This window comes from Musa acuminata, chromosome BXJ3-2 (assembly GCF_036884655.1).
Source record: "Musa acuminata AAA Group cultivar baxijiao chromosome BXJ3-2, Cavendish_Baxijiao_AAA, whole genome shotgun sequence".
Taxonomy (NCBI): Eukaryota; Viridiplantae; Streptophyta; class Magnoliopsida; order Zingiberales; family Musaceae; genus Musa; species Musa acuminata.
Window position 1 is genome coordinate 960,058 of NC_088350.1, and position 10,385 is coordinate 970,442.

At 36.6% G+C, this 10,385-nt stretch overlaps 1 protein-coding gene across 2 annotated transcripts; it reads left to right on the plus strand.

Annotated features, from left to right (window-relative positions):
* The first annotated feature begins 1,944 nt into the window (after positions 1-1,944).
* On the plus strand, positions 1,945-4,073 carry LOC135631485 (F-box protein At2g32560-like). 2 transcript variants are annotated; one of them, XM_065139203.1, is made up of 5 exons: positions 1,945-3,108; positions 3,175-3,254; positions 3,337-3,515; positions 3,582-3,656; positions 3,853-4,073. In XM_065139203.1, exons 1-5 carry the CDS (start codon positions 2,485-2,487, stop codon positions 4,023-4,025), a joined length of 1,131 nt encoding a protein of 376 aa, XP_064995275.1. In that variant the 5' UTR covers positions 1,945-2,484; the 3' UTR covers positions 4,026-4,073. The 2 variants fall into 2 exon arrangements, with proteins under 2 accessions (XP_064995275.1, XP_064995274.1); XM_065139202.1 differs by having other exon boundaries at positions 1,948-3,108; positions 3,838-4,073.
* Positions 4,074-10,385: the final 6,312 nt, after the last annotated feature.

Below are 10,385 nucleotides of genomic sequence, written 5' to 3' on the forward strand. Positions count from 1 at the left end.
GCCACAACCCTAAACTTGGATTGGGCTTAACTTGGGCTCGACTCGGCCAATTTGGACGACCGATTGCAGTCGCCTTAGGCAATCATGTAATTGGATTGGGTTTAACTTCGGCTCGGGTTAGCCAATTTAGTTGCAATCGCTTTTGGCAATCTTGAACTTGGTTCAAGTTCAACTTGTACCTGGGTGGACCAAATTGGAGGATCAATTGAAATCCCCATAGACAATAATTGGATTGGGTTTAACTTGGGCCTGGGTTAGCCAATTTGGTTGGAAATCGTTTGCAATTGCCTTAGGTAATCCTAAACTTGGATTGGGTTCCACTTAGGCTTAGGTTGGCCAATTTGAAGGATCATTTAGAGTCGCCTTAGGCAATCCTTTAGGATTGAGTCTCAATTGGGATTGGGTTAGCCACTTTGGAGGGTCGATTCCAGTAACCTTGGGCAACCTTCAACTTGAATTGGGTGGTTCACCTTGAGCTTGGGTTGATCATTTTGAAGGATCAATTGCAGGATTATAAGTGTTTAATGGCCTAAAAATATGTCACTTGCGATATATACATGCAATTAGATCCTTATGTTGCAAGTGGAGTTAAATTTAATATGATATGTGTTGCATTTGATTTTAAAATAAATTTTTATTTATATATTATTTGTCTTCTTATAATTGTGGATTAGTGTAAGTGCCCCAACTCTATACACTAATTGTTCTTTTTTTTTTTTTTGGGTTCCTGATAACAATATGTATTAAAAACAAGATAAAATAGAGTATAAAATTAGTCTTTACATGTCAATTATATCTACCACCTTTAATAAGAAGAGAATGGGAGAATAAATGAGGATGGAGTTTGGATAAAGGTATTTTTTATTACCTATACAAATATTGAGTGGGGACGAGTAGCATATTCCCCATCTTGTCCTTGTACTCATCCTTATAGGCTTAATTATTAGGATTGAACGTTTAGCTCATCAGATTCAAATCAAATTGGATTGAGTCTTAATTGAGTTGATTGAGAGTTAATTTATGAGTAATTTTTTTATTTAATTAAACTAAATGAAATAATATTAACACCCTTTTTCCCAAGGAATGGATTCAACATTCAACCATTATTATTTATTTATAAAATTTATATTATTAATTTAATTTTAATAATTATTTTATTTTTTAAAAAAAAATAGATTAATGAGAATAATATTGAGTACCTAAGTTCTCTGACTCTAAGGGATTTTCTATCCTTGTCTCTACCCCTATTCCATCTAAATGATGAATGAAACAAAAAATGAACTGGGATAAGACGAGAACAAGGGAAACACTCCGTACTTGTCTCATCCGTATCTTTATCTATAGTAAATAAAAAAATAACTAAAGGATCATTTTCTCGTTAAACAAAAGGATTTAATAATATGATGCTCGATTGATTCACTTTATTTTCCTCTCTCTCTTTTTCTTTCTCTATATATCTATAATTACATAAGCCTCTCTCTCTCTCTCTCTCTCTCTCTCTTTTTCTTTCTCTATATATCTATAATTACATAAGCCTAACTTGATGTGGGGTCTCAACGTCTAACCTAGTGTTGACCTAAAAGAAAACCAAGATAAAATTTATTTCTCAATATAATTCCGACACTTAAACAGTAATAATTGATAAACATTTGTATAATAAATTCAATGAAAAAATATTCTATAATATAAAATAAAATATATTATTTAAATATTTTATATTAGGATTGATACGACTCAATTGTTGATCGAGACATATCCTCTCCGTACTGAATGCGCTGCCACAAGCCAAGAAATAATTAAGATAAAGATTTCTTCTATCATGATGCACGTTACCTCCCATGGCATCAGATGATAGATACATAGACACAAGCTTGCTTGTGAAACATACCCAGTTAGATAACCTAAATGAAAGCTCCAAGACACGCAATCATGAGCACCGAAGGAGGTCAAGGGGGATGGTGTTCAGTCAATGGAACCTGTGTCTGACCCCTCTCCTCTCTCTCTCTCTCTCTCTCTCTCAGGAATTAAAGGTTGGTACTAGTTTGGTGGGAAGGAGTTCCTGCTGGAGCTGAGATCTTTTTCTTGTTCAGCTCCATCTCCTCTTCTTTATCTGAAAGGAAAGAGTCCCAACTTCATTTGGAGCTCAAAGACTCACCATCTCCCCCAGTTATTTTAATAGCTTGGCTTTTTCTTTGTGATACGCAAAGTTGGTAACCTCCCGATCGTAGTTGATAGTTGCACCTAATTTAAGCTACTCACAACAATCCCAATCCGCTCCTCGAGTTCGCAGATTCCAAGATTTCCTTGCAGATAAATCTGACATCCTAATCCCATGGCATCTATCTGTGCAACAGCTTTGTTATCCGTGTAATGTCGAACAAATTTCTTGTACAAGGAGAAGATTCCTTGCAGGATTTATATACATCTTACATCGGTTCTCTTTGTCCTCAGCTCCTGTGACTTTCCTTCTCCTTGTTGCTCGTCATGTCCAAGGCCTCACCCCCTGTCAAGTTCCTCCCTCCATGGGCGTATGAACTGGGACTGTTACTTGCACTCATCTGTCGAGAACTTTTGTGCTCGCTGATCGATTTGATGAAGAATTGCTGTAGAGTTAGCACTAGTGTTTCTTTCAAGAAGGCCAGCACGAGCAGGAAGAAGAGTGCTCCAAGACGTGAAGGTTCAGATGAGAGGGGGACGAACATCCTGGATCTGCCTGAGTTGACTCTGGACTGCATTCTGGAGAAAATCTCGCCGAAGGAGCTGGTGACGGTGGCGTGCGTTTGTAGGTGCCTGAAGGACAGGTGCAGGAGCGATCATCTCTGGGAAAGCCACATGAGGAAGAAATGGGGTCGGTTGCTGGGCGAAGCGGCACGAAGGGCGTGGGAGTCCTATGCAGCTTCGAGGAAGCACGCTTTGGGTTCTGCAACTCTCGTTCAACACACGAAGCCCAAGAACTGGATGGGATCCCTCTTCTCCAGGTCCAACTCGGATGCAGATAGAAGGCTTAACATCGTCAATAACACTTCGCCGGCAGATGTGACAATGAGTTGGTATTCAGCACTGGAGAGTGGCAGACTTTGGGTACCTGCACAGATCTGCAACAGAGAGGTACCAAGTATTCTTGATGCTATGTTGTTCTCTTCTGGAGTTGCTCATCGTTGAGGATTTGTGCAGAATGGAAATGTGGGGTTTGTGCTGTCTTGCTACGACGCTGAGCTTAGATATGATCGCCATTCTGACACTTTCTACGCAAGGTGCATAGCGAACTCCTCCACACTGCTCTGTTTCTGCTGAGAGTTTACGTAGCTTTCATTCAAGATGGAGTCTTCTGCATAGGTATTATCCACATGGAAGCAAAGCTGTACAGGAGGAGGAAGGGGTTTCGTGGAACAGAGTAAGGGTTCCTCCTGTGGATATCTCTCCCCATGAAATCCATGTCTCTGAGTGCTTAAGTGAATTGAGCCCAGGAGATCACATTGAGGTCCAATGGAGGAGGAGCCAAAAGTTCCCTTGTGGTGAGTTCCTCTTTGTCATATGTCAGATCATGAAATCTGTGAGTTACTGTTTCTTTCCATTTGCAGGTTGGTGGTATGGAGTCATTGGTCATCTGGACTCGTGCGATGGTGATGAGCAGCAGTGCCTTTGTAATCTAAGTGGTGAGATGATCCCAAAATTACATTCATCTTTTATATCATCTCAAGTAACCTAAAGAGATCACTCCTGCTTCCTTCATGGGATGCATTCTAACATGCATACAACATAAGATTATATGGGTTGAATGATTGCATCCTCTGACTACTTTCTTGGCAATTTATGGATTGGGTGTTGCATTGAAAGATACGATCATACTAGAATTCAAACAATACCCACCTGGATCAAGATGGCGGCGGGCAACAGTGAGCAGGAAGAATCATGAAGAAGGGAAAGGGAATGAAACGACCGGTTTCTACGGAGGGATCAGGAAACTCCATTGCAAGGATGAAATATGCATGTGGTTGCGGCATTGGCCTGAAGAATCCTTATGATTGCTTGCTCTTGTTCATGTCCAGTATGATCTCTCTCTGCATTCTTTACCTTGGTTGTGCCAACATGGAGATTCGAGAAGACGCATGTCTTCAGTGATTTGTTTTTACGTAATGTTAGTTTAGGAAAAAACCGATATTTTGATATGCTGACTGTGATGTAGATAGCAAGCAATTAATTTAGCCTAATTCTTTCGCTAGTTCATCAAGCATTATGTTGAAGATACTCTATTAAGAGTTAGGAGTTTGTTTTTCGTGATGGTTAAGAGAAGCGAGGACCACTTCCCCCTTGCTCTGTCTCCCTCCGTGCCGCCCAAACCTTCAGATCCAGGCAAGTTTGTTTGATCCCATGTATCATCTTTTTCCACCATTCCTTGTCAGATTTCTCGGGCCTCCATCCTTCGTCATCATCATCACCCTTTACGGGCAGTATAGGATATTTGCTGCATAAATCTTCAATTGTGAAGATCAAATCTTCCTCTATCAATTTTATGCTCTTCCAAGAAGAGAAATTTCTCAAGTCCCTCCCCAAGTCATGGATCTTAAATCTGATTTCTTTTTTTTTTCTCCCCTGTTTTCATATGGATGCAGATGCTACATTTGGGGTGAAATTTTACAACTCATACGTTACGTTGGATTCATCTGTATATTTTTCCTATTGAATATTGGAACGAGGAGTCTCTTTTTCATATTCCTCCTTACTTCGATGGGCCAATCCAATCAATCTTAGATCTCTTCGCTTTGAAAGAGGTTGATTTGCTTACATATGTATTGAAATCAGCATTACCAAAACCCTTATACAGATTATTTGGATTGATGAATCTTACCGGCATATTTTTCAGGTTGTTTCCTATAAATAACATTCTTTAATTTGCTACCGATGTGATTGTCTTGGTCATCGTATTGTTATCTATCATTAATCCCCAAATTCCTCTCTAACTACATCCCTTTCCATGCCATCGAGTTTCAAGGATGGACTTCCTTCCTTGACTAGAGAAAAAGAGGATGAGTCTTCAGTTTACGGTCCATGGATTTGCGTACAATAAATGTCGTTAGTTTCGGAAAAAATCTTCAGCAAAGTCATCGTCATTGGAAACATCATGTACGCATCCGGAAGGTTCAACGTGTGCAACTCACATGATGGAACATCTTGGTACCTTTAGCGGATATTCGACGTTGTTAGTGGCACCACTTTAGCACACTAATTCCCCAAACCACCGTCATACATCTCATACCTTTTTCCTTTCTTTCGCTAACTGTTAGTTTCTCTAGCATCTGTAACACACCTTGCAACTTTTCCCCCCACATGGATGGCACCGACCACCTATTCCACTTCGTCTAACGAGGGACAATCTCGAGCATTAAACCAATCGGCCCCTATCAAAGGGCTTTTTAAGCAAAACTCATATCATAATAGCTCACTTACCTTAATCAAAGTTCTAATAGAACGTGGATTAGGGCTGTCCTCAACCAAATTAGGCCAACCATCAAACAAAGGGGTGCAACAGTCCTACAAAGAAAGTACTAACTGCCTATGCCTTATAAAAAAAGTCCTTAAACCTTAAGGACTTGGGGCATCGACCACTCTATGAAATAAGAGATGTGCTCTAATCTAAAACAATCAAAGAAGTCTCGAACAAGTGCTCAACTGATCCTAACTATTCCAGTATTAAGAGAGAGAGAGAGAGAGAGAGAGAGAGAGAGAGAGAGGAAGGAGAAGGAAGAAGGGAAGAACTCTACGAGTTTCTTCTAGTCACAACCTTCTTCCTTGAGTTTCGGCAGCCAAAGCTCTACAGCAAGCTATGCCCAACTATTATCAGAAGCCCCCAAAGCATCTGCCTACTATCCAAACCTTTAAAGAAGATTTCAACAATGAGAGAGAAGGAGACCAAAATCGGTAGTGTTATGTAATCTATCGAGAGCACTTATATACTATCCAAAGACAAGTCTAATTGTTTTAATTTAATTACTTCAAGTCTAATAGTTAGCACTTTCACTTGACAAGTAATAGGGGTTGTTTTCTTTCAATTTTACGCTTGATCTTTAGTGATAGTAATCACCCTATCAAAACTTTCACTTGGATAGTGGTATTGAGTCAATAGATTATGAAACTCGAACCTGGTATGAATAAGATAGTATAAGAGCAGCAATCTTGTGGATTGTGACCATGAGATAAGAATACAAAGAGTCTATTAAAGAACTACAAGAATTAGAGTTCACATTGTGCTCACCCAAAGAAAGAAGCACAGACGGGATGACGACCAAAAATCTTGGCTGACATTACTGGCTAGATAGAGATTGTGATGAGCTAGATGCAAGCCCAAATCAACCCCACTATACAAGACAACCAAGAGAAGAAGGTCTCCATCCAAGACACACAACCGCGAAGAAGATGCTGCCAAATAGAATATCATAGTAAGGGCTCACCCTTTCAAGTCGAGGCTCACATCAATATGTTGAATCTCGGATTTTAATAATAAAATTAATTGATGAGTTTATAATCTAATCTATCTCTTGAGTGATACAGGACTAACTTCGATTAGAAAAGATAAATCGATTAAAGCAAGATGAATTGATGCCAGAGTAAAATATGTCAAGAGATTAGACGTCGAGTCGGAGGATCGGTCGACGTATTGGCAGAAGGTCTTCGTGCCATGAGTTCAAGTATCAGGTCGAAGGATCGAACATTGCGCCAAAAAGATCGGAAGTTGCGGGAGTCAACATATCGATTGGGCAATACCCCAAAGGAGAGGACGATGCACTGAAGGATCGGACGAAGCATCGGATGAAACATTGACATGCCAAGCAACGTAGGATTCATGCTTGTAATTAATTATGTCTAGATTGAGTTAGCTTAGGTCTAATTGAGTCGATATTGGGGTGAAACAATACCAACTGAATCATCAACTAATTGGGCCCGAATTAGGGCTATTTTAGGCCAAGTGGAAGGCCCATTCAATGACCTATAGCTAGCCCAAGCGGTGGCACCACCAAACTAGGCAGTGGTATCGCCAAAACACAGTCTCTCATACTATTGCAAGCGGTGGTACTGTTAGGACATGGAAAATCCAAGATAAGATCTTTTTTTGGCTTTATTTTTTAAGTCATTTATGGTCTATAAATACCCTAGTTATTTTTGCTTGGTAGAGCATGAAATTGAGTAGAAAAGGGGGAAAAGAATACTTGAGAAGAAAAAGGAAACTCTCTTAGGGTTTAGTGTCTCTTTATCTTAGAGTTAGAAATTTTCTAAGGGAGGAGTGAGGTCTAAAAGAGAGGTGTAAAGGTTCTCTCTGAGCTTGTGAAAAGGAGAAAGAGTTGTAGGGGTAGTTGATCTTCGCCCATTGAAAGAAGATTGGTAGTGGAAGCTGGTGGCCTCGAGTGAAGAGGAATCAAGAGTTGATGTAGGTCACGATGACCAAACCACTATAAATCTGATTTGTATTTGCTTTATGCTTTTCATTCATATTACAAATTGATTTACTTATTCACTATGCTTATGAATGTTTTCAAGTTAAACTCTTTTCCTATATCGATTTTTCATCGAACGAGAATTTTTATACCGACGTGATTTTACAAAAGCATTAATTCACCCCCCCCCCTCTTAGTGTCATTACTGTCCTAATAGTTGGTATCAGAGTCCAATATTTCTCGATTGGTTTAACACCCAAGAGAATGACATTTATCGATAATCTAGAAGGTCACTCTATCATTCGTCCTTTTATGTTCAATAGGACGGACTATACTTATTAGAAAACTTGAATGAGAGTTTTTTTTACTTTCTATGGATTTAAATTTATGAAATATTATCGAAATTAGTTTTCAAATGTCTTATAATCCAATGAACGAATGAAATGATTTGAAGAAGAAAACTTTTTCTTTGAATGCTAAAGCGATGAACGCTTTATTTTGTGCTCTAGATAAAAATAAATTTAATCGGGTTTCTATATGTGAAAATACGTATGATATTTGACATACACTCGAAATCACATATGAAGGCACAAATAGAGTTAAAGTGTCTAAAGTCAATATTTTGATGTATAGTTTTGAATTGTTTCGAATGTAGCCAAGCGAAACTATTATTGACATGTACACCCGTTTTATAGATGTCGTCAATAGTTTGAAAGCTCTTGACAAATGTTTTTCTAATCTTGAACTTGTAAAGAAGATTCTAATATCCATTCCAAAAAGTTGGGATCCAAAAGTAATGGTAATACAAGAAGCAAATGACTTAACTAATTTTCTACTTGAAGAACTTATCGGGTCTTTAATGACCTATGAAATGACTTGTATTGAACATGATAAACATAAGAACTACCTTTCAAAGAACAGGAATGATTTAACACTTTGAACAATAGAAGACCACTCGAGCGAAAGTTCAAGTGATGATAATATAGAACTTTTGACAAAAAAATTTAAAAAGTTCATGAAATAGGCTAATTTTAAAAATGAACTTAAAATGACATAATAACTTGCTATAAATTGAAGAAGCTGCCAAAGAAAAAGAAAGCATTTAAGGTGACATTGAATGAATCGAGTACATCCAAAGATAAGGAGTAAACCAACAAAGACAAAATGGCGAACTACGCCTTAATGGCTTTCGACGATGAGGTAAATGACTCAATTGAAATTCCTTTACCTTACAATGAATTGATTAATGCTTTCCATGATTTATTTGATGAATTTAAAGTAGTTGGTAAATATTATAAATTGTTAAAAAAGAATCATACTTTTCTTTCTATTGAATTTGAAAAATAAAAAAAATGAGCATGATAATTGCATGTTAACTCCTTACACTAAATGTGAAGAATTAGATTCATGCAAAAAAAACAAATTATTACAACAAACGTTAGATAAATTTAAAATTAGTAGCAAATATTTAAATATAATTCTTACCAATAAGATTCATGTTCATACAAAGGAAGGAATCGGCTTTGTGAGTAATTACACTCAACAAAAGCCAACTACTTTTATTAAAGGACCCACGGTTTAAGTTCCTGAAGGAACCATGAATATCTTAATGCTAAAAATTAAAATAGATAGATCCAACCATGAGGGACCCAAAGCTAAATGGGTACCTAGAACAAACCCACCCTTTTTGTAGAAATATCTACAATCGAAAGCTAAGAGTAAAAATAAAATTTTGATAATGGATGCTCAAGGCTTATGACCGAAGATCTAACACACTTCACAAAGCTCACTAGCCGAAACAAAATAATTTTGAAAATACTTTATATTTAATGAAATCATGCTTGATGATTTAATGATTTAATTATGCATGATGATTTGAAGTAATGATAATTTTTATGATTTATAGTTTATTGATCTTGATGATTTTTATAATGAAATTTGCTCTTTCGGTTTTAAATGATGATGCATATTTTTATTTGACATAAAAGATAAATGCATGGTTGTATGAAATAAATCACATAAATTGAAACACAGAAAGGGAATACATTTTTCTTGAAAATTTTTCTATCTTATCAAATTTTCAATAAGAGATTGATAAATCTATTTATACCATTTTGACTCTCTTGAAAGTGATTTTGATGATTTGATGATTTGAATTTGAATGAGTTTTATCCTAATCATGATCTTGATTTCTCAATATTTGATACTTGAGATTTTTTTTGTGAATCAAGATATCTTATTTGATCTCTTATGTTTCTTTTTGCTATCTACTAAAGAGGAAAATTATCTAAATGAATCATGGTTATTCTTTTGATCTCTTAGAATTACAACTTGAAAGTTTTTTTTATGAATCAAGATTTTTCCTTCCACTAAAGAGGAGATTCATTCAAACAAATCTTGATTCTTTCACTTGATATTTAAGAATTGAGATCTATCTTATATGAATCAAGATTTTACATTATTTGTTCTCCTACGATTCTTCTTGGTATTTACTAAGAAAAAGATTTATCCAAATAAACCATGATATGTCACTTGACTTCTTAATATTTATGACTTGAATTTTATTATGTACAATTGTCTTGTATTTATGATTTATATATCTCATGTTATGATTAAATCATTGATGTAAAAAAGGAGAAAAAATATACTATTGTATTCTTCCCTTCTCTTTGACAAAAAAAAAGGGGGGAGAAAGTCTTGCTAGCTTGTACATCGCAAAGAAAAGAAAAATTGCTAGCTTGCACATTGCAAAAGGAAGCAAATATGCTATCTTACCCATCTCAAGAAGCAAAGAATTGCTAAACTTGCACATCTCTAAAACTTGCTAGCTTGCAAGTTCTAAAGTGATAAAAAACTTGCTAAATTACTTGCTTGCATTTCACAAAAACTTGCTAGTTGCACTTCTCCTTTTTATTGATGACAAAGGGGAAGAAGTTATGATGATTATTTGAATTT

Excerpts from the sequence above, each read along its gene's own strand:
- LOC135631485 (XM_065139202.1), top strand. The coding sequence starts at position 2,485 with ATGTCCAAGGCCTCACCCCCTGTCAAGTTCCTCCCTCCATGGGCGTAT. Across the intron at positions 3,255-3,336 it reads TCTGACACTTTCTACGCAAG|GTATTATCCACATGGAAGCA; the intron begins GTGCATAGCGAA and ends TCTTCTGCATAG. Across the intron at positions 3,657-3,837 it reads GTGCCTTTGTAATCTAAGTG|ATACGATCATACTAGAATTC; the intron begins GTGAGATGATCC and ends TTGCATTGAAAG.